The sequence below is a fragment of the Equus caballus genome, chromosome 19, assembly GCF_041296265.1.
Source record: "Equus caballus isolate H_3958 breed thoroughbred chromosome 19, TB-T2T, whole genome shotgun sequence".
Taxonomy (NCBI): domain Eukaryota; kingdom Metazoa; phylum Chordata; class Mammalia; order Perissodactyla; family Equidae; genus Equus; species Equus caballus.
The window spans coordinates 45854600-45879630 of record NC_091702.1 but is presented as its reverse complement, the minus strand read 5'-3'; the positions used below and the strand labels follow the sequence as shown (position 1 = coordinate 45879630).

Here is a 25031-nt window from a genome sequence, read left to right as displayed (position 1 = left end):
ATCTGTGGCTTCCCCACAGCATGAGCACTAGTGTGCAAACGTTTGCTAAACAAGAGAATTTTGCCTCAGAAGTTAATAATAGGAATAAAGAGTGAAAGTTACAGGGAGGCTAATGCTAGGAGCCTAGATGTGTGTAATAAAGCTATAAACAAGCTGTTGCATGAACTTACCAACATCAAGAGAAAAACTGCATGAAGCCTGGATGACCATTTGTCAGGGATTTAGTTCAGTCCAACAATAGTTATTAACTGCCTACCATGTGAGAGGCACCAAGTGTCATGGCGGAGAGGTGTCAAAGATGAATAAATCCTGGTCCCTGCCCTTAAGAAGCATACAGAGTAGAAAAGGCTGATACGTCACTGACACATGCATCAATAGAGGTATGCATGTATACACAAGGTGCAGGAGTAGTGCCATGGGTTTGAAGAATGAGTAGGAAGTTGTCAGGAGGAACCTGGGAAAAAGGGTAGTACAGGCAAAGGAACACACATGGTGTGGTGGGATCTTACCAGTGGTAGGTATCACTGTAGAACAGATCCCTTCTTCGGTTACGAGAGTGTGACAGAGGACTTCTAAGGTCCTTTCAGAAACTCAACTTTTAAGCCCTTTAGAAGTCCCTAAGGTCTCACCATCTCTGATAATATTTCTCTGGGAATTCCTACTCAGGCCAACGGCTTTAAATAAAATAGTGCCCAGTTCTCTACAAGTGGAAGACTAAAACATCAAAATATAAAGTGTGATATAGGTGTAGAACCCATTCGTTCTACATTCCTGAGCAGCAGGAAATCTACAATTTCCAGATTTGAAAAATTATTGTCAGTTCACAAATCAAATCCAGCTTTAAATTCCAGACTCGTAAACCTAATTTTTGAGAAGGGGCCTCTTACCCTAATAAAGCAACTTAAGCCAATTTTGTCATCCTTTGTCCCTTTACCCTGTTTTTTCACAGCACTTATCACTATATGTTCCTTTGCTTGTGTCCCACTGTAACGTAAGATCCTTGAGGGCAGAGAATATTGGCTTGTTCACTGTTGTATTCTCAGAGCCCAGAATAGTACCTGGCACATATTAGAACTTTCATTTCATTTATTCATTGGATGAATGAATCTTTAGCTGAAGGGATCGCCCCACAGTGTGAGCACTAGATACATACTTGGTAAATGGTAATTTGACTACATGCCCTTTCTATCTAACTAGGCTTTGTAGTCCTGCCCTACTTTCCACGTAGTTGAAGCAGGCCTCTAACTTTTAAGGAACTTGACATGAATGCCAACATTAGTGAAAGAAAAATTTCTGGAAGATTTATTAAATTCCAAGGGTGTGGGAACAGGGAAGAATGTGAACCAAGCACTTCTTTGGCTTCTTTAGTCCCACCCCTCAGATCTCTACACTGAGCCAAACAGAATCAGATTCTATCTTTCATCTCCAATGGTATTCACAAATACTACATCCACTGTGAACACTTTGTACGTCACCCCCAAGATCCAAGAGAGGACCATAGAATAGTGACAAAATGCTGGATGATTCTTTCCCATTCCTCACCCAGTACCTATCAGGAGATACTGAATTCACCATCAGAGGTTAGGAGATACTCCACTAATGTGCTTCTCACACTCTGGGACATCTGAACACAATTTGTGAGAGGGTTGGGATTTGGGGCCAGACTGACCCCTCTGAGACCATGAAGAGGCAGTTGTACTATGTACTGACTGTGAAGATCTAAAGGGGACTACTGAGAATGGGCACTCTTTCTCTCCTTTTTATCCCATTCTCCATTTACAGTACTGTTATCAAGACAACTTGGAATTTGTTAACTAGGAACTTAAGAACTTGATTTTTCATTTTAGACATTGCTCAGTGTGACTCAAACTGATTAAACTGGAAACTCTGGAGTCATCTTTGATTTCCTCTTCTTCTTCATTTTCTATTAAGTCACCAAGCCTATTGAAAAAATTTTCAATTTGTCTCTCCTTTTTCACTTTTATAGCCAAAGGCTTATAAGTTTATGTTTGGACTACTGCGACAGCTTTCTAAGTGGTCTCCAGCCTCTCCCTCCTCTAATCCTTATTTACCATCACTCTATGCATTTTAAGAACACCCAATTTCATCTGGTGATCCTCAATTTAAAAAAAAACACACACTACCCAAAATACCCAAAGACCCACTAACTTCACGTTTACTGGTTATTCTTCACCTTGGGGCTCAGGATATTCTACAGCCTGACGCCAACTCTTCTAACTGTGTTACCCTCTCTTATTACCATTATCATATAATAATTCTGACCCCCCCGTTTCAGTCGGTTGGTGTACCTACCATCCTCTTCTATCACTCAACCAAGCCCCATGTTTTGATGATACTGACTTTCTGTGGTGTAGATGTTTTGAGGATATAAACAAGATTATCCAAATCTCATACATTCCTTAAGATCCAAATGAAGTTTCTTCTCTTCCAGGTCTTCCTCTGCCACCTTCGGCTTCCTCCCATTCTAAACTTCTGTGAAACTCACTGTCTCTTCCATCTATTTTGCTACGGTCATATCTCACCTTGAAATTTAACTAAATTCTTTCATGTTTCTATCCCACGTGCATGTCTTATATCAAACAAATAGTAAACTCCTGGTACAGGTCCTTCAAGGATTTTCCAGTCTCATTTGATCTTCATTCAAATCATTAACTCCTAACTAACTGAACCCATAAGAATTTTACTATTTGCTTTTCACATAAGGATGCCTGTCCTGTATTAAGGACAAAATAGGATTATCTTGTATTATCATATAATAATCTTAAGAATTTACTTCTGCCTCTGAATAACAATGGATTTTGGAGTACACAGATGACACAATTTTAGTCCTTGCTTTATTACTTAGAATTTCTGAACTGTACTTCTGAACTCATATGCTAAAGAGTTGTGGTCTCTTACCTTCAAATAAACCAGTGAATTAGTTTATGAATAGTGGAAGTAAGAAAAATTTTAAATATTAATGGACAGTTCTGTGAAAACAGCTTAGAATTAATTTAGTATTTTTAGGGGCTGGCCCCGTGGTCAACTGGTTAGGTTCCCGCACTCCGCTTCGGCAGCCTGGGGTTTCACCAGTTTGAGTCCTAGGTGCAGACATGGTACCACTTGTTGGGCCATGCTGGGGAGGCGTTCCACGTGCCATGGCTGGAGGGACCCACAACTAAAAATGCACAGCTATGTACCGGGGGGCTTTGGAGAGAAAAAGGAAAAAAATAAAAAATCTTTAATTTAGTATGTTTAGACTTAAGAATCTGTCTATAAAATCTGGACATGTCAAAGAGACCACATCTGGGTCCTTCAGCAGTTGTTAGCACCAACACTTAAAAACCCAGCAGGAAGAGGTTCTGGACCAGCAGAACACTCTTTAATGCTAAAGCCTGCCCAAGCACTAAACACAATAATGCCTGGCATGGTCTTTGTATGAAGTATTAGTGATAGCATAACACACACCTTTCCAAGAGTTAAAAATGTGCTGCTTACGTGGAGGAAGGTGATGCTGAGTAGTTAAGTAATGCTGGTTAGAGAAGCAGAGACCAACATAGTTCATACTATTTATAGGATAGAGAATGTTCTCGGTAAAGGGCTAGAAAAAAAATTGGTCCAGAAAGGCAGAATTACAACCATTGCAACATTTACAAACTCCATCATGTTCAAACATAATAAGGGCAATATTTTTTTATTAAAAAAATTCGCAAAACTGAAACTTAACTGTTAGCATTTTTTTATCAGTCTGACTTTATCTTTTAAAGGTCTTAAACATGCATTCAGGATAAAAATAAATAAAAGTGCCAAAGTTCTAAGAAACCATATGCTAACTTAGGATGTTACCTATATTTTCTTGGACCAATTGATGTTTTTTAAGAGGTGGAGATATTGGCACTTTTTCTCTTAAAGAAATGTTTATATATCTCACCCAAAACACTAGCCTACAGCACAGAGCATCTCAGATAAAAACACAATGCCATCAAAAAAACAAACACAAATCCTAAAAGAGAAAAGAAACTCTAGTCTGAGAATAGTAAATTGTACCCAGAGACTCCCTTCCCATTATCTTTTAGGACAGCAGAGAATTCTTCTGACCTGTACCCTTAGACCAGCAGGGTAATAAAAGAACTCTGATTGCTAGGTGCTAAATAAATGTTATTTACAATACTTCCTAGTTATCTACAACTTTCTTCTCTTAGCAAATGTTAATTTCTTAAGATGACTTGTTTTTATAAGCTCCACAGTGTCAATATATTCCAATAACAAATTTATTATTCAAACAATTTGTTTCACACATAATTAATATAAAACATCATTTCTCTAAAGAAATTTAAATATACATTCAGTGTAGCCAAGTTCTATTCTTAAAAAGAACACTTAAAAGAATACTTAAGAAAAAGCACTCAAACCATTTTCTTCTGAGTTCATTTCTCCAGAAGACTAGTCCTTAAGGACTTCTGGAGTCTAGCAATATTGGCATCCAGGGCTGCAAGGCCATTTCGGAAGTCTTGTTCATCACGAGAAGTGAACGTCGAAAAAGAAGAGATGCTCCAGTCGGACAGCAAGTCAGAATTTAAAAAGCTACCGTCAGGAATGGCACTGCTTTTCACTTGAATGCTGCTGCTGCGGCAAGTGGAGGGGCCGTGACTCGCAGCAGGCCCCTGTGGGTCCCCGGTGGCAGCAGGGATCTTGCAGAGGGCTTCCTTTATTTTCTCGAGGAGGTGCTTGTCCTCCATATCAGCTGTTCTGGAAAGTTTCTCAGGTGCAACTTCTGCTTCCTTTTTGGAGGAGGAAGAGACTCTGGGTGCACACAACTTATTTTCTTTTTCAGAGACAAGTGCACTGCTGCTGACAAGCTGTGGTGGAGCTACACTGATCTGTGGCTGGGGGGATACTCTCTTAGATAATGGTGGTTTCTCTTTAGAAGTGCTTCTAGCAAATGGAATGTAAATTGTATTATCCAAATTACACTCATCTTCTATTAAAGTCTTAATTTCACTCTCCTCATCAGAACCGTGTTTTGAAAGGGTAGAAATGATTCCAGGGGCACATACTTCCTCCATGTTTTTAGTGTCTCTAGGTTGAGGGCCTTTGGGAGGCAGAACATTTTCATAGGGTCTATCTGGCACCATGTTTTCCTCGTTGTCAATTGTAGAAAGTAGCTCTGAGCGTGTGAAAGTGTGACCTGTCTCTAACTTGTTTAGGTAGCTCATGATGGAAGTGTGAGCAGGGATGGGGTCATGCTGAGGTTGTTTTTCATAAATGTTCAGAAGTGATTTGGTAAGATTATTCCCAGGCTTGCAGCGAGCACTGTCCATACTAAGATCTGAGAGAAGCTTTGCCATACTGCTCTGTAAAGTTCTGTTAAGAAGAATTCAGTACACTAATTATTATTATTTTTACCCATTTCTTTCATTTCTTTATATATTCTTCATCTTTAAGAGAAAGAATTTGAGGGAAGGGCCTGGTTCTTAATATGGAAAAAAGCAACTAAAAGCACAAAATCACAGAATATGCTCTGGGGACAGCAAATTAAAATAACAAATAAAAGATCTTGGTCTGCATCAAATCTAATATTTATTATATCTAAAAATAGAGGCTCAGAAACTTTTTTCTCTCAAGGTATAGAGATGCCTTATTCTTGACCAACAATGCAAAATGATAAATATACTACTCATTTGTTAGTGGATTCTGTTAGTACAGTCATACATCACTTAACAACAGGGATATATTCTGAGAAATGCCTCGTTAGGTGATTTCATCATTGTATGAACATCAGAGTATACTGAAGGGGAATAAAATTTTGTGTCTCTTTAACATGAGTATTATTTTAGGCTGATTATTTTTAAGAAACAAAAGACTCAAGTTTTTCTTATTACCTCTCCCTTAACTGCCTAAAGAATTCAGATAAAAAGTCTGTCTCAGGAAGCGAGCTACTACCTTAGCAGAACATGAAGTAGGTGGAGCAATCTAGAACAGCCTGTTTGTTGGGCTCCCTCTGTGTTCTTCTGTGTCTGTGTGGCCAAAAAACACTTGTTTTACAAACACTTGTTCCTTGTCACCTGTGTATTGCCTTCCTTGCCTTTAAAGTCTCTGATTCTTGCCACCCCCAACATATTCTTTTGTCTTTAGCTGAGGAAGGTATTTAAGGTGAGGGCTTTGGACATTTTGGCAAATTACTCGATTTTCCTGGGTTTCTCCTACGTATAAATGTCACTCGATTTTTGTTTGTTCTTCTCCTGTTAATCTTTCTCATGTCAATTTAATTGTCAGACCAGCCAGAAGAACCTAGGAGAGTAGGGGGACATTCCTTCCTCCTCTACAATACTTACACAGACCTAGATGGTATAGTCTACTTCACACCTAAGTTAAATGGTACTAATCTTATGGAACCACCGTCATATATGCGCTCCGTCACTGACCGAAACATCATTACTATGCACATGACTGGAATTATTTATCTCCATTTAAAATGTATATGTAAATGACACTGGAACAATACTGGGAAAAAAGGGTGGTTAGAGATAATTATCTGGCATAATTAGGTATAAGCAACAGCTAGATACCAGGAAAAGTGTGATATAAGGAAAAACACACAGGGTTTGAAGTCAAACAGAAGTGGAATCAAATCCTAGCGCTATCACTAGCTATGAACTTGGGCAAGTCACTCAGCCTTTCTGAATCTCAGTTCTTTGATTGCAAAATGAAGACACCAACTTTAGAATTACAATGAACATTAAATAAGATAAAATAATAAAATATAAGGTTAAAATGCTTAGTTCAGTTTCAGGCTAAATGGGTGTTCATTTGATGGCAGCTTTTATTAGTAGTCACATTAAACCCATTTTATACCAAGCCTTCAGTCTATCTGAATTGAATCATGTATGTTCTTACATACGGATATGAAAAAGAAGCATACCAATTTAAAGAAAGAAACAAAGAACAGCAACAGGTAATTTTAAAAGATTACAACTAGCCAACAAATGTTTTAAAAGCTCAACTTCTAATCAGAGAAATTCACATTTTTGAAATGTGATTAAAAAATTTTTTTGGTCTACCAAATTAACATAGCAAAATAAGAATAATACCCATTGTTAGAGAAGCTCAGAGAGGCAGGCACTATTAGTGTACACTGGTATCACTCTTCTGGAGAGTAAAGTGGTAATGCGTCAGAAGATTCGTATATTCCACACCTTTTACCTAACAATTTGCACTTCTAAGAATTTATCCTACTGATGAACACCAACAGGTGGTACCCAAAAATGTATTTAAGAAGATATAATTTATAACAGAAAATAGATGGACTTAATATCTTTATCTTCAAATACGGTGAACTGATTTATTTAAATTATGGTATAACTGCATCATAGCCATTTATAGTCATATTGTAAAGAATATTTATTGATGGGGAAATGTTCATTTTATAAGGTTAAATTTAAAAGAGCAGGTCTAAGTAACAGGTACAATACTATTTTCGTAAAAACAGTCACACACATTCAAATAAAATGCTAAAAGGAAACTTCTACACTAAACAGTTAGCAGTGATTGTATCTCTGGATACAGAGTGAGTGATTTTTTTTTCCTATGAAAGGAAGAAAATATTTTTTTCCAACCTGGCTCACACTGTCATCTTAAATGTGCTGTATTTTGAGTTCTGATTGTTCTTCAAAACTTTTTCTCATACCTCTTCCAAGAAGCCAATGAGCTATTTTTAAAAGACAAAAAATATCTATAGGAATTTATCTTTAAAAGAATGCTGTAATGCTTAACCCCGTGGCCCAGTGGTTAAGTTCATGCGCTCTGCATCGGCGGCCCTGGGTTTCGCTGGTTTGAATCCTGGGCGCGGACATGGCACTGCTGGTCAAGCCATGCTGAGGTGGCATCCCACATGCCACAACTAGAAGAACCCGCAACTAAAAATACACAACTATGTACCAGGAGGCTTTGGGAGAAAAAGGAAAAATAAAAACTTAAAAAAAAAAAAGAATGCTGTAACGAATAATGACCCACTAATTAATTTGATCAAACTGCATAACAGAATTTTTATTTTTATTTTTATTTTTAGAAAAGGAATACTTATGTTGATATTTCTTTCCAGACTTAAATAAAAATGTTAACTTTGCTGTGGACAAAATCAGCGATAAAGAAAGGAAGGATGGGGGGCCAGCCCAATGGCACAGTGGTTAAGTTCATGCGCTCGACTTCGGTGGTTGGGGGCTCGCTGGTTCAGATCCCAGGCCCAGACCTAGCACAGCTCATCAAGCCATGCTGTGGCAGGCATCCCACATATAAAATGGAGGAAGATGGGCACAGATGTTAGCTCAGGGCCAATCTTCCTCAGTAAAAAGTGGAGGACTGGCGGTGGATGTTAGCTCAGGGCTAATCTTCCTCAAAAAAAAAAAAAAAAAAAAAGAAGGGACAATGACATTAATAAGAGCTTAATCTCTGGAAATTAATAGCAATCATTAATCTCCTGATGTATAAACAAAAGGTGACTCACCATTCTCTCTGAAATTAAAAGAAAAATCTCTGTAATTAAAGAGCTGAGAATATGTCAAAATTTTAAAGGAAGCAATACAAGCACCTAAATAGTTAAAAATGGATATATTTGTGTTTCTATTATATGCAACATGGCTAAATACACTGATTTTTAATGCTTAGAAAACTGGCACATTTTCATAATAAGAAATGCAAGGTTCTTTCTCAGCTGCTTATAAAAATATACTAATTTAAGTAACTATCAGCACTTGTAAGAATGCTCTTAGAAGCTATTAGAAGAATATTTACTACTTATTTACTGAAAATATATTCATTTTTCTCACATTTTAATGATTTTATAACATGTTGCAGGAAAATCTAAAAAAGTGGTAAAGATGTAATTCAAAATTATTGAAGGGTGGAGAAGGGAGAGAGAGATGGTTTAGGGTATTTGCTTAGAACTTGTGTACCTTCTAGTCCCATTATCTCTCCCCAATAGTCTGAGAAAGGCATTCAGAAATTTTGTGAAATCCCTTTTCTAAGAGATTATTTAAAACACACACACACACAAACATACACCTATCTGACTGAGGTGTATGCCTGGAGGGAAGAGGGATGTGGAAGATGTACATGAAGATGCATCTGTATTGTCAGATGCTGCTTTACCCTCTAATGTCTACAGTAAAAGTAAAGTGGCCACAGAGCCCAGCTGTCGTACTGCAGAGGTTCCTACTAACTGAATTGCACAGGGTGTCACCAAAGATATTAAAAATCACCAACGTGGGAGAATTTAGATACAATTAAGCTCAAGGACCAGGCTTTTTTGCCTTGCTTTTTAATTTAAAGGACAAAACAAAAATCTCCATCAATGAGTATAACTAGCATTTTGAAGCTGTTAATGAATTTTCAGAAAATGGAGGCGCAGTACTAACCCCTTTAAGACACTGTGCTAAGCCTGCCCTACGAGGTTGCTATAATCATTTAAAAGGTCCAGTTGACCTGACTAACAGGTGAGCTGGTAGTCAGAGGCGGGATTTATGCCCAGCATAAAGAGAAAAGGTCTTTGACAACAATAGAAAAAAACTGACAGGAAAATTCTTGAGTCTTTAGAAAAGGAGAGCAAAATATGTGTATTTTAGACAGCGTCTTTCCTAAGGGCAGATAATACACAAGAACTAATGAGCTTTTTCAGTTCTTATGCTTCTCTGTTAGCTTAAGCGTTAAGAAAAGGCTCCAGTTGCAGGTGAATCCTTTTCCATTCCTAATAAACACTGGAAAAGGCAGACTGTGTGTTACAGTCGAGCATTGTTAACAACGGGGAGATGTTCTGAGAAATGTGTCGTTAGGCCATCTCGTTGTGCGAACATCACAGAGTGCACTTCCACAAACCTAGGTGGTCTAGCCTACTACACACCTAGGCTGTATGGTACTGATCTTACAGGACCTCCGTCGTACATGCGGTCGTTGACTGAAATGTTTCCTGGGACAAGACTGTACTCTGAAAGAATGAGCAGGTACAAAGGTATCTTCTACAAAGGTAGAAGAATCTCAGTAATGGGTCCTCTCTCTGAGAAAGGCTGTCCTTTTGAATCTGAAGGCTTGGCTCAGGCACCAACTCAGACACTGACTAGCTGTGAAAGTCAGGGAAGTCCCTCCCTTTCTCTGGGCTTCCATTATGCTAATTTCTAGAAGAATTACACTATTCCTTACTCTGAAAACTGGTCTTACATTTTTGTTATCAATTTTTTTTTTTTGCAAATGCACCACTCTTGTTAAATAGTATTTAGTCCAGTTTATCCTCAAAAAAAGATGTATCTCCCTACATCATCGCCAAAGCACTAGAATAAACTTTTTGCTTGGTGATGTGGATATTTAGCAACTAAAACGATTAAATATTTTGGGGTGTGTTTCACACATATATATTTGGAACATAACATACAATAGACGTTGTTGAATAAATGAATAAGCGAATGAACCCATCCATTTATCCATCCATCTTCCAGGTAAAAAAATGCTACAGTTTACTTAGACTAAATTAAGCATAGAGTTGTTACCAGGAACAAACTATTTTCTCTAAGGCGATGCCATGTGCAAGAAAACCTGGCTAGAAATTAAGAGATGTGAGTTCTAGTCTCAGCTCTGTTACTAACTTTCTATTAATATTTAACTTGCATGGCCCCAGTTTCACCATCTATGAAAATGCAGATATTAAAATCTTTTCCCTATTGATGAGGACAAATAAAATAATAGATATGGGAGAGAGAGGACTTAAAAAAAAAATCAAAGTAGTTTATAAATAAAAGACAACATCAGGGGCTGGCCCCGTGGCCGAGTGGTTAAGTTCGCGCGCTCCGCTGCAGGCGGCCCAGTGTTTCGTTGGTTCGAATCCTGGGTGCGGACATGGCACTGCTCATTAAACCACGCTGAGGCAGCGTCCCACATGCCACAACTAGAAGGACCCACAACAAAGAATATACAACTATGTACTGGGGGGCTTTGGGGAGAAAAAGTAAAAAATAAAATCTTTAAAAAAAAAAAGACATCAGCTTCTGATTTCATGATCATAAACGAGCTGAATTTAATGGTATGAAGAAAAGTCCCATGAAACTAGATCCTCTGCTTGATTATCTGCTAGGGGCTGAGAACCAAGCCCCTTAAATGAGAAGATGCTCCCAATGACACCTAAGCAACTGCTCCTGGACCTCAACTATGCTACTTGCTGTCCTGTTTTTCTTTATCCAAACAGAATGTATAGCATATATATTTTAAATAAAGAAGTTTATTGAGATATAACTTATATACTTAAAATTCACCCTTTTAAAGTGTACAACTTCACGGTTTTTAGTATATTCATAGAGTTGTACAACCATCATCTGTACCTAATTTTGGAACACTTGCTTCACCCTAAAAAGAAATTGGACCCATCAGCAGTTACTCCCCATTCTCTCCCTTTCCCACTGTTGGCAACCTTTCATCTACTTCTTGTTCCCATGGATTTGCCTACTCTGGACATTTCATAGAAACAGAACCATACAATATGTGGCCTTTTGTGACTGGCTTCTTTTACTATAAATACTAGATAATAAGAGAGTTTTCACTCCAAAATTAATCCTCAGAAAATAGGAGATGTTTTTCTTCGGAGACTTTATAAAGACTTTCCTAAGAAAGGACATTCTCTCAACTACTCTACGTTGAACAAGAGTGGTACAGGCCAACATTTTAGAAACTCTGGCTAGAGCCTAATTAAAAACTGCACAGATACAAGAATTGTCTTTTGCTTGTCCCACTGTTCAGTAAAGTTTTAATGAAATTATTTTATGCAATATGAATGTGGTAAGAAAGTGGTACTTGCATATTAACATAGCTTTTATAAAGTCATTTTGAATATGTTTACAAAACTAAATAAATATTATATATATATTACTACATCATCCATTTGCCTAAAAGTTTATGATTCAAAATGCATCTTCTCATTTGAAACACAAAGGAGAGGGTTTTATAGCATGGCCTGTCAGGAGCACTCAAAGGCATGGTGAGATGCGATGATATGCACGCCTAAAAGAACTGACTTCTCCTCTAGGATTCTAAATAGTTGAAAATCCAATTCTTAGCAAATGTCTCAAGAAAAAACTGAACTTTATAAGTGCATATGATATAAAAATTGAGTGAGGTGATTTTATTTACTTGAGAAAAGACACTTTAGAGAACAAAGGGATCTTAGGGGTTGCTGACAACTCCGTCCTTTTACTGATGAAATGAATGAGGCTCAAAGAGGCTAAATGACTTACTCAAGATCATCCAGCATGAGGGCTTACTGTGAAAAGTGCTTCTCACAAATTATTTCTTAGTCTTCCCATCAACCCTACTCATGTCCCTACTTTACAGTTGAGGTTTAGAGAGGTTCAATAACCTGCTCAAAGTCATATAGCTAATATGTGGTAGAGCTGGGATTCCACTCAGGTCTCTCTGGCTTCAGAGCCAGACAACTCTCAACCATCTTGCTAAAGAAGTCGTCAGCTCCTCATCAGAGTCCTTCTCCTGGAATCACATGGTTTAAAAAAGCATTCAGGGACAGCCCCAGTGGCCTAATGGTTAAGGTCACTGTGCTCCACTTCGGCAGCCCAGGTTCAGTTCTCGGGTGTAGACCTACACCACTTGTCTATCAGTTGCCATGCTGTGGCAGTGGCTCACGTACCAAAAAAAAAAAAAAGAGGAAGATTGGCAGCAGATGTTAGCTCAGGGCGAATCTTCCTCAGGAGAAAAAAAAAAGGAAAGGAAGTAATAACTTACCTTTTACTTTAAAAATAAACAAATAAAATAAAAATAAAAAAGCATTTAGGCAAGTTCAGAATTTCTAAACTAATTTAATTGGAACAGAAGAAAACATCATTAGAAATTAACAAAACATTGACAAAACAAGAGAAAAAGTTAGGGGAAAGCCAGCAGGTCTAAAATTATTTTGAAGTTTATAAATACGTCTAATAAAAGGATTAAGTCATTCAAATGAAGTCAAGATTACCTGGTTAGTTCTCTCAGTCGAGTCACCTCGGCATCACGCTGACGTAATGTTATTCCCAATAACTGATTTTCCTTTTCGACAGTTTCTAACTTAAACTGGGAGCTTTTCACATTGACTAAGGCTTCTTCTAATTCTAAAACAACAAACAAATTTCAGTTTCCTTATTCTTTTTTTAAAAAACGTGACCATAACTACAGTTCAAATACATACCAATTTTCATTCTTGTTGTCTCAATGTCAAATTGCTGTTTATGTTCAAGTAAAGTTTGATCTTTCTCTTTAAATATACCAGCAAATTTTTTGTTTTCATCTTTCTGATTTTCAACCACTTTTAAAAGCTCTTCATTTTTACTCTGTAGTAATTCCTGGCTCTTTAGTGACTCCTGTAATTGATTTTGCAGTGACTTGTTCAATGACTGAAGAGAAAATACTATAAGACAAAACAAATCAAATAATTGGTTCCCCAATTTACAAAGTACAAACCTGGAAAAGATCTTTTTTAAAAAGAAAAAGCTTGGAATTTATTGATTTTGCTTAACAATTACATGCTTGAGCAGTTCTACGTAAATACTAAATATATTTTTATAAATTGATTGGCAGAAATCATGCCTTTCTTCTCCAATTGATAGTTCGGGCATTAAATTTTTTTACCTTTCTTGATGAAAGAATAATACGTGCACAAAGTAAAAAAAATTCAAACACCACAAAATACCAATGATACGAAATGATTCTCAATGAAGAGTCTCCCTCTTACCCCACCTCAATTCTCCCCCAAGAGGCCATCAGTATTATCTTTAGTATCTTTCTGGAAAATATTTTTGCATATAACATATATATTTAAACATAAATGAATCATACTATACCCATGCTGCTAACCTTGCCCTTTTTCCCCCATAAGATTGTCATGTATCAGCACATAAGTCTATCACATTCTTATTAATAGCTATAAAAGTATATGGCAGCATTCATTCAACAAATGCAGCCTTGAGTGAAGGCTTACTATGTGTGAGGCACTGCATAAGAATCTGGGCATACAGTGGTGAAGAAGAGAGACATGGCCCCTGCTCTCATGGAGCTGATAAACAAATATTTATAAATAGCCATAAATGCTCTCAAGGAAACAATAAAGTAAATGGACAGAGAAGAAAAAGAGAGAAGCTACTTAGAAAGGCAACCACTGATCTCCCCACTTCCTGTCTTGGCTTCTTCTCACCCATCCATCTGCACCTCCATCATTTATTCATAGTGGAAGCAGTGATCTTTTCCAAAATTACTCTGATGAAGTTGAACACTTTTACGAAGTGCGTGTCCTGTTGGGTGCTCATATTTTTCTTATTGCTTTGCAAGAGATATTTATATATTAAGAAAATTATATACTTATCATATCATGTATTGCAAAAAAATTTCCCCATTTTGTTGATGCTTTTCGAATGTATTTACAATTTCACTGTGGAGAAAACGAAAAAAAATTCTGGGACATGTTTTATCAGTCTTTTGCTTTGTGGCATGAGATTTTGTCAGGCTTAAGAAAAATTCCCAAGAATACAAAAAAAAAGTTCTCATATTTTCCTCTAGTACTATTAGTTTTTTTTCTTTTCTTTTCCTTTAACCTTTGTGATCCATAAGGATGATTTGGCATTATCTGTCAAAATTGCAACCGCATATACCCTTTGACTCAGCAATTCTATGCTATAATCTACAGAAATGCTCACACACATGACAAAGACACATGCACAAGGATTTTCATTGTAACACTGTTTGCATTGGGAAAACGGGGAAGTACCTAGTTATCTATCCCAGAGGACTTCAAATACTTTATGATAGAACCACATAAGCAAAATATCCATATAATTCGTAAACAGAAAGCAAGATATTTACGTATTTTGATGGACAAAAATGTCTACTACATGTTAAGTGAGTAAATGCAAGCTGCAGAAGAGTACATACACATGCAATCTCATCTTTAAAAAAGAAAAAGTACATGTATAGTTCTATTAGTGCCTGGCGCATAGTAGGTACTCAGCAAGTATTTGTGAAATAAAACAATTATATATGAACAGAAGATAAGTGAAAGGAAATACAGCCTTTTGGGGGGGAGGTAAATAAGGGCGTATTATTGGGAAGTGATAGCAATAGATCTTTTATTTTTGTGTTTTTGCACTATTTCAAACTCTAATAAAGAGTACTATTCCTATTTTTGTGTTTTAAAAAGTCCACTTAAGACAAAATAAGTAACAAAGCTCAATTCTCTATCAACAGTTCCAGAGCCACAAAGAATTTACCATCAGTGCTTCAAGTTCTTTTACGTACATTCAAGGTTGCATTGCAGAGAACCAGATGTCTTTTGAGTTTTTTCTTGTTCTTTAAGTTTCTGGTTCAAAATTCTCAATTGCCTAAAGGAAATAATGAAGAGACATGAATGCCAGAACCGCAAGCCCATTTACCAGGGTACATTTGACAGCCTATTCTAAAAAAGACAACACAAAATGGTGGCAGCTGCTAGAACAGCAGAAGGCCATCACATCCCCAAAACAAAGGACAAAACCACAAAATGACACCACTGCTATTATCACAGGGCCTGAGATAACTTTTAAAAGACTGCCTGGGGCAGCATAAAACCTCTCCTCACTAGGAAAAGGTTAACTCACTTTTCCTCTTCCCTTTTTTGTCCTCTTATCTTTTCAGTGATTTCCTTGTTTTTTCCATTTCTTTCATTTCCTATCTCCTCTTGCTATTTTCTTCTGTCTTCCTTCTCTGTATTTTCCTTACACTAGTAATGATCTACTTTTTAAAAGATCTGTCATAACTGTGAACTAGAATACTTATAGGGACCCAGATCTGTCTGCTTGGTTTGTCACACACTGAAAAAACTGGGAAACGCAAATTTACGTTTCTAACAATTTCTTTCAAGATGGAAAAGTTAATGGCCTTATTTCAGTAAAGAGAAGGCTAATAAGCAGCAACTTTGCCCTACAATGAACTTCACATATGCAGCTGCTTCACAAATAGGAACGTACAAAAGGAACTGTAAGTGTTTTCTTTACTTCTAAGAAGTTAACATTAAAAAAAGGTTATCTCTAGTATCTTTCCAGAATTACCTGCCTAAAAATATTCTGCATTAAAGTAGTTATGTTTGTTACTGAATCCAAAATGATAGTGCCCTACCTCACCTCATTTATATGTATGAATTCTAGATGGATTAAAGAGTTAAACATAAAATATACAAACAAACCAACCCAACTATACAAGTTTTAGGGAGGAAATCTACATAATCTTGAAGTGGGGAAGGCATTCCCAAGCAAGACTCAAAACACAGCAAACGTCAAATAAAAGAATGAAGGGTTTAACTATATCAAAACCTGAAACTTGATCTAGAAATAACAGTCTGGAAGAAAATACCTGCCACAAATATAACAGATAAAAGTCCATAACAATTAAAGAGTTCCTACAAACCAGAAAAAAAGGCAGTACAAAGTGACAAAGGATAAGAATGGGCAATTCACATAAGAAATAGAAATGGCCTTTAAACCTAAGAAAAATGCTCAGTCTCACTAACATGAAGAAATGCAAGGTGGTTTTGTTTGTTTGTTTATTTGTTCTGGTGAAGAAGATCAGCCCCGATCTAACATCTGTTACCAATCTTCCTGTTTTCGCTTGAGGAAGATTGTCCCTGAGCTAACATCTGTGCCAATCTTCCTCTCTTTTTTATAGATGGGATGCTGCCACAGCATGGCTTGATGAGCAGTATGTAGGTTCACGCTGGAACCTGAACCCCTGAAGCCCAGGCCGCTGAAGCAGACTGCACAAACTTAACCACTACGCCAGCCAGCTGGCCCCAAGAAATGCAAATTTAAAGCAGAAGATATTTTATGACCACAGGATTGCAAAAATAAAAGGAAATAACACTCTTTGCTGGTGAGGGAAATGTGGTACAGGGAAATGACTTATCCCAGTTGATGGGAGTCTATTGGTACAACCATTTTGGATGGGAACTTGGCAGTATCCAGAAGATGTAAAATGTTTATAATCTGGGGGCCAGCCCCGTGGCCGAGTGGTTAAGTTTGTGTGCTCCACTTTGGCGGCTCCGGGTTTCAATGGTTCGGATCCTGGGCACAGACATGGCACTGCTCATCAGGCCATGTTGAGATGGAATCCCACATGCCACAACTAGAAGGACCCACAACTAAAATATACAACTATGTATTGGGGGGATTCGGGGAGAAAAAGAAAAAAAAAAGATTGGCAACAGTTGTTAGCTCAGGCGCCAATCTTTAAAAAAAGAAAAAAAAATGTTCGTAATCTTGGACAAAATAATTCTAAGTTATCTCTTAGAAATAGTTGTACATGTGCAAAAACATCCAGAATCTTGTAGATATAAACAAGGGTGTTCACAACAGCAATACTTAATAGAAGTTGGAAACAACTTAAAATGCTATACAAATCATGATGTATCCATACTAAGAAATACAAATACATAGGTATTTAAAAAAATTAGACATCCATATGACTGACATGGAAAGATCTCCAACACACACTATAAAGTGAAAAAAGCAAACTTCAGAACAACAGTATAATATGACCTAATATTTGTTTTAATAAAATTCTGCTTTTCTGAAAAGCTTTCCCTTTACAACAAAGAGTACAAATCTAGAAAAGGCAGCACAAACTGGTGATCCCTTCTTTTGGTATTTTCCAGAAAAACAGCAGGTGCTGAGGTCCTCTTACATACCAAGTGTGTGACAGATGCTTTGCTTGACGATTTTTTTGTATGTCCCTGGTCAGATTCTTCTCTTCCCCAACATAGCCAATCTATACTTTCCATCACTCATTGTAACCTCTCATCTCTACCTTCCAACCTAACTGTACCACTAGCTATGCTTTTCCCTCTCATTCCCAGCCTTCAGGGCCAGGCTTTTAAAAAATGATTGTTCGATAAAAAGTGATACATGATAAAAAATAACACAAGACAATCTTTTAAAAATGGATAATGTTATACATGCTATTTTAAAATATGTCATATTTAAGTTTACTTGATTTTAACAAAGGAAAAGAACTGTTGAGATTTAGGCAAATATTTCTTTTTTTCAGTTCATTTTTTTAAAATATAGCTTTATTGAGATGAAACTGATATACAATAAACTGCACATATTTAAAGTGTATAATTTGGTAAGTTTTGACATGTGATATGTAAGACCATCAACACAATTAAGATATTCATCACCCTCAAAAGTTTCCTCATGCCCCATTTCATAACATCCCCTTCCCAGACAACCACTGATATATAGACTAGTTTGCATTTTCTAGAATTTTACACTATACAATTATATTGTAAATGGAATCATACAATATACACCTTTAGCCTGGCTTTTTCACTCAGCATAACAATTTTGAGATCCATCCATGCTGTTGCATGCGTCAATAGTTCCTTCCTTTTTACTGCTGGGTGGTATTCTATCGTATGGATGTACCATCATTTGTTTATCCATTCACCCACTGACAGACATTTGGGTTGTTTCCTATGAACATTCACGAACAAGTTTTTGTGTGGACACTTCTCTTGTGTAAATACATAAAAGTGGAAGGACTGCATCATGTGGTATATGTTCAATTCCTAAGAAACTGCCAAACTGTTTTCCAAAGTGGTTGTGCCATTTTACATTCCCACCAGCAAATTATGAAAGTTTCAGTTCCTCCATGTTCTAACACTTGCTATGGTCTTTCGAATTTTAGCCATTCTAGTGGGTATGCAGTAGTATCTTACCATGGTTTTAATTTGCATTTTCCTAATAATTAATGATGATGAACATATTTTCATGTGCTTATTTGATATGCATATATCTTCTTTGGTGAAGTGTCTATTCAAATGTTTTGCCTATTTTAAACTGTTATTTGTCTTGTTACTGAGTTGCTACAGTTCTTTATACATTCTATATATAAGTCCTGCCTTGGATATATGTATTGCAAGTATTTTCTGTCTGTAGTTTGCCTCTGCATTTTTAGTAATAGCGCCTTTTGAAGTGCAAAAATTTTAAATTTTGGTAAATTCTAATTCACTCATTTTTTTCTTTTCTAGTTCTATTTTTTGTATTATATTTAAGAAATCTTTCCCAATGCAAGGTCACTAAGGTTTCCTCCTGTGTTTTCTTATATAAGTTCTGTAGATTTACCTTGTACATTAAGATCTGTGATTTATGTCAAGTAAATTTTGTGTATGGCGTGAGGTAATGGTTGAGGTTCTTTTTTTTCTTTTTGGTATATGGCTCTCCAATTGTTCCACCACTATTTACTGAAAAGATTATTCTTCCCCCATTGAATTTCCTTGGCATCTTTGTCAAAAATCAGTTCTCCATATGTGTGAGTTTATTTCTGGATTCTATTCTATTTCAATGATCTATTTGTCTGTCTTTACACCAGTGCTACACTGTCTTGATTACTATAACTTTATGTCTTGAAATAGGATAGTACCAATTTTGTTCTCCTTTCCCAAAGTTGTTTTGGTTATTTTAGATTATTTGAATTTCCATATAAATTTTAGAATCACTTTCTATAAAAAAGCCTGCTGGGTTTTTCACTGGAATTGTACAGAATCTATAGATCAGTTTAGGGAAAACTGACATCTTAACAATAATAAATACTATACTCTATGGGTCTGGTTTATCTCTCATTTATATGTTTTCTTTAATTCTTCTCAGTAATGTTTTATAGTTTTCAGCATACAAGTCTTACACATCTTTATCAAATTTATCCCTAAATTGCTCATATTTTTTGATGCTACAGAAAATAGAACGGATTTTAAATTTCATTTCAAATTGTTCATTGCTAGTCTATAGAAATATAATTGCCTTCTGTACACTGATCTCATTTCCTGCAACCATGCTAAACTCACTTATTAATTCTACTAGCTTTTTTGTAGGTTTCACAGGATTTTCTACAAAGACTCGTACTGTGAATAAGACAGTTTTACTTCATTAATTCCCAAAGCGATTGGCTTTTACTTCTTTTCCTTGTCTTATTGCACTGGTTAGAACCTCCAGCACAAGACTGAACAGAAATAATAATCATTATTTGCTGGGTATCTTGAGACATTTTCCTAGCATATTCAGAGAGAAAAAATTAGCCGAATAGTATTTTAAAATAATGGGATAATATTACAAATACTATTTCAAAATATTATGTATTGAATTTAGGATTACATGATTTTAACTGAAGGAAAAGTAAAATGAAATCAGAACTAAAAAACTTTAGGCAAATGTTTCTTTACTTTAAAAAATACTATATCTAAATAACCTAAAATAAAGGAAACTGGATACAAAAAAAAGTTGATTTTGGAATTTATATTGTCAAGATTACTAACACCTTCTACTCTGTAACCATAATTGCCAGTTGTCTTAGTTCTATGTGTAGACTGAATGTTCACCTCTAATCCACTCCTTCATCTGAATTCATCTCTTGGTTGACTGGACTTTGCCATTAAGAATTTTTTTCTGTTTTTAAAGGAGTCCCAACGTGCTATATTTCCTAAGTTCTTGCACACTTGAGAATATGACTACTGCCTTTATGCTAAAAGGACAGCTGGACCACACAGGAGATTCTTGGGGCATACTTTCTTTCCTTTAGAACTTTGTAAATGATGTTCTATGATCTTTTGGAAACGAATATTGCTGTGAAAAGGGTGAAGCCAGTCTGATATTTTTCTCTTTACATGTGATTTGCCTTTTCTTCTGAGTTTCTATAAAAGTTAACTTTTTTTGTCCTTAAGGTGTAGTAACTTTACCAGCATATGTCTTGGTGTTGATCATTTTGCAGTTTTTTTGGGATCTTGTATGCCCTATCGATCTGCTGACACAGATCTTTAGATTAGTAAATTTCCCTTTATTTATATATCTTTTAATATTGTCTTCAATACATTCGTTGTGTTCTCTTTTTCAGGAACACTAATTATACCAATTTTGCATCGCTTTTGATTCTCTTCCATAAATTGTATCATGTTCTTTATAATAATTTTTAGATCCTTCTTTTTCTATTTTGTTCGGTATGATTTCTTCAAGCTTATCCATCAGGCATTCAATCATTTAACAAATATTTATTAGAGTGAATGCTAGGCACAATTCTCAGCACTGGAAATACAGCAGCAAACAAAAAAGACGAACATTTAGCCTTCTCAAATCCACAGAGACAGAAAGGAGAACAGAGGTTACCCAGAGCTGGGGGAAGAAAGAAGGAGAGTTACTGTTTAATGGGTACAGGATTTATGTTGGGGATGAAAAAGTTTGGGGTACAGATTTTGGTTATGGGTACACAGTACTGTGAATGTATTTAATGCCACTGAAATGTACACTTTCCAATGGTTAAAAAGAGAAATACTATGTCATTTGTATTTTACCACAGTAAAAATAAATTAGTAAATTGTTTTAAAAAAGGATATGGGAAAAAAAATAAGCCAAGGCTCGTAGGAGACACAGAACTATGAATTTAGTACCAATTGAAACAGAAAGATTTGAGGGAAAAAAGCAAAACCCCCCAAAAATAAAACAACAACAAAATTCAGCCTTCATATTGTTTAGGTTCTACTGGAATAAAATATCCCTGACTTGGCGTTTGTTTGGTGTTAATTTTGTTTGTTTCTAATGGGACTTTCATTTTTGTAACACTTTTGCTTTTCTCTTTTATTTTCCTGAGCTCACCTAATTCACTTTTCTTCTCCTTTTACTGTCTTTTCTTCTTTAAGCACTTTTTCAATCTCTTTCTGCCTCTGAGAGAGATTCTATTATCATTAATTTCCTTGAGACTGTGGCTTGCTGTTTAACATTTTCCTGGGTTCTCTTTGGGAGATTTGTCTTGTGATGTTTATTCTTGACCTACCTTTGCCCCTTTTGTCAGTTTGTTTATTTTGAATGTTATGTAAAGATCTCTCCTATAAAGGCTTTCTTCCCCTAGGTTTTGTGACGTCACTCTCTCCCAGTCTTCCTGCCACTTCCCTACTTGTTCCTTCTCGGGTTTCTTTCACAGGCTCCTCTTGCTGTGTTCTTTCCTTAAAAAGCTGTTCTTCCCCAGCAACTCTCCCTTGGCTGTGCTCACACTCTATGCCCTCTTGGTGAAGGTACCACTTACAGGCTGATAACAAGTCACTTGCTTTTACTCACTACTGTCTCCAGTGCCTACAACAGTGCCAAATCTCTAGTAAAAGCTCAATAAAAATGTGTTCACGAATGGCCCTCAAGTCTACCTTTCCATCCTGGATCTTGTTCTAGTGCTCCACTTACACCATACACATCACCAGATGATGTAAATGACACACTCAGCATGTCTAATCCTAATTCACTTAACTTAAATCTTAACTCACCAGCTCTCCCATTATATTTCCTAACTCAAAAAGAAAATGAAATAAAAAAAATAAACAATCTATTCTTCATCTAGTAGCTCCATCTGGAAGATTTATGTTACCATCTGTCAAATTATCAAGCCAAAAGACTGAGTGCACACCTGGCTCCTCCCACTCACTCCTATTTCATTTTTTTATTCTGCATGAGTATATAATGGTCTTGTATTTGAGTCTATGGCCAGGAAGTGTTCATGAAGTCTAACTTGCCCTATAAATCAGAGCTCTCTAACTCAATGGTTCTTAACTGGAACCTGTCAACCCTCATCTAGGAAATCTGGGAATGTGCCAGGGCTTTTGGTGGTCACAATGAATGCAGCACTATGGACATTTTATGGGTAGGGAGGGATCAGAAAGGTTAAATGTTGAGCACGGTGTCAGGCGTCCCAAATAAAAAGTGTCTAGCTGAAAATGCCAAAAAATGCCCAAATGCCATAGAAACAATGCACCCAGCTATTTTTTTTTTTTGAGCCACAAGATGGCAATAAACTCTAAGAAAGTCCTCAAAAATCAACTTTCTCGCTAAAAGGAAACATGTAGTTTCTAAATGTCCAAACACAAAAAATAATGTTTTTTGACTGAAAATGCTAACAAACAGTTTTGAATGAGCCTATGCATTCTTCCATCGTTAATGAAGATTACAGATGATTCTTTAGAAATAAAGATTATCAAAGACACACAAGAATGCCTACACCTCTGCTGGAAACTTCATTCTGCTAAAAAGAGCATATCTAACAAATTCTTTATTTTTCAATAATTTCATTTTTAGAAGGTCAAGTAAACAGTAGCAATAGCATGATATATAATCTTTGTCCTCCAAAGAGATAGAGCCAAAAAGCTCGGGGGCTAAGTCTGAAGAATGAGGTTAGAAATCAAACTAATACCCTTTTAAAAAAATTAAAAACGGGGCTGGCTCAGTGGCCAAGTGGTTAAGTTCGCGCATTCCACTTTGGCGGCCCAGTGTTTAGTCAGTTTGGATCCTGGACACGGATATGGCACCGCTCATCAAGCCATGCTGAGGTGGCCTCCCACACGCCACACCTAGGAGGACCCACGACTAAAAGTATGCAACTATGTACTGGGGGGCTTTGGGGAGAAAAAGGAAAAATAAAATCTTTAAAAAAACAAATTAAAAACAAGCAGTGACCAATAAAGCAGTACATCTCACTTTCTTGAGTTGCTTATAGGTTAGCTCCTAAAACAATTCTAAAATGTTCTAAGGAAAGTAAATAAATATGAACCATTGTTATTTCCCATGGTGAGGATGTTAAAGTAGAGACTATTCTGAGACTAAGTTCTGGTATGCTTATTTAAGAAACCAATTATTTGATAGTCATATCTTTAAAAACATGCTTGTTTATTTCAAATGGCTTATAGTATATTATTTTATTCCATAAAATACACCTAAATATTGAAGTATAAATAAGTTAGTTTCTACTTCCTAGCAGACGCAACGTACAAGTGCAGAAATTAAGATTACTGTACTCTAAAATCAAACTGCCTGGGTTTGAGTTTCGTGTCTGTCACTTCTTAGGGTCTGTGACCTTGGGCAAGCTACATAACCTCTCTGTGCCTTGGTTTCCTCATTGGTAAATGAGAATAACATAATATCTACCTCACAGAGCTGCTGTGAGAATTTAAGGAGATGAGCCATACAAAGGACAATAGCCTGGCACATAAGAATCATTCAGCTCCTTTTAGTAGCAGTATTGGCTATTACCACTACCACTATTTGTACCTGGTTTTGATTTTCAAAACCTAATGCTATTATAGGGATCCCTCAGGTCAGGACTGAAGGCAGTATTATTAGAATTTAAACCCGGGAAACCCATCTTATATCATAGTATCTAAAGACTAACAATCTTTAGAGAAATAATCCTAAGCAAATAAATCTCACTAGGTCTTGTGCCTTTGAAGGCTCCAGATCCACAATTTTAAGCTACTCACCAACGAAGAATCCTATTTTATTGCTTTCTAGTTTCTTGAAAATGTTTGTGCAGGTTCTATCTGGTACAATGCCTATAGCTCATGTAACTGTAATACCCCCTCAGGGCACAGTCTAACTGCAGTGCTGTAGAAACACTGAAAATGTGCTCCAATTCTCTGCAAACTACACTGATAAACAGTGAGTGGTGGCCTTGGTGGTCATCACTGACACATTCAAAGTGAAGCTATTACTGATAATATATAAGTGATTTCTGTATTTCAAGATTCAATCTCTGGTTTATATCTTTCCTAAACAAATTAAGACTATAAATCCAACACAAACTAAGGTGGCCTAAAAACCAAATCTAAGAATTTAAATGAGTTTTTTCCTATGTCTGAGTGTGGTGGCCCACTGGTGCTCACCCTTATCAGGTTCTCCTTTCCCTCCAGGTGTATGGGAAGTATGGGAGAATGCTATGTACCACATCTTTATATTAGGCAGGACCATATGCCGCGTTTTAGCCTACAAAATCTAAGTAGAAGTGAGACTGTCACTTCTGGACCAAGGCATGTAGAGTTGGTGTGCCATATCCACCTTCTTTCTCCTGAAAAGCACACATTGAGACAGTGGCCTCATAAAATGGAGGGACCTAAATCCTGAGTCATAGGATGAAAAAGAGCGTGTTGGGCTTGGCATGAGGAAGAAATAAACTTCTGCTGTGCTGTG

The 25031-nt window shown here is 36.6% G+C and overlaps 1 protein-coding gene across 6 annotated transcripts in view; it reads right to left on the bottom strand.

Annotated features, from left to right (window-relative positions):
• Positions 1–3678: 3678 nt before the first annotated feature.
• The window catches only part of CCDC14 (coiled-coil domain containing 14), a 46058-nt gene continuing 24705 nt past the window's right edge, over positions 3679–25031 (bottom strand). For all 6 annotated transcript variants that reach the window (XM_005601922.4, XM_070243686.1, XM_023623632.2 and 3 more), the window contains 4 exons: positions 15310–15392; positions 13211–13429; positions 13001–13133; positions 3679–5364 (listed from right to left, as the gene is read on the bottom strand). In XM_005601922.4, coding sequence (XP_005601979.3) covers positions 4428–5364; positions 13001–13133; positions 13211–13429; positions 15310–15392 — 1372 coding nt within the window. In that variant the 3' untranslated portion in view covers positions 3679–4427. The remainder of the gene's footprint in view (positions 5365–13000; positions 13134–13210; positions 13430–15309; positions 15393–25031) is intronic.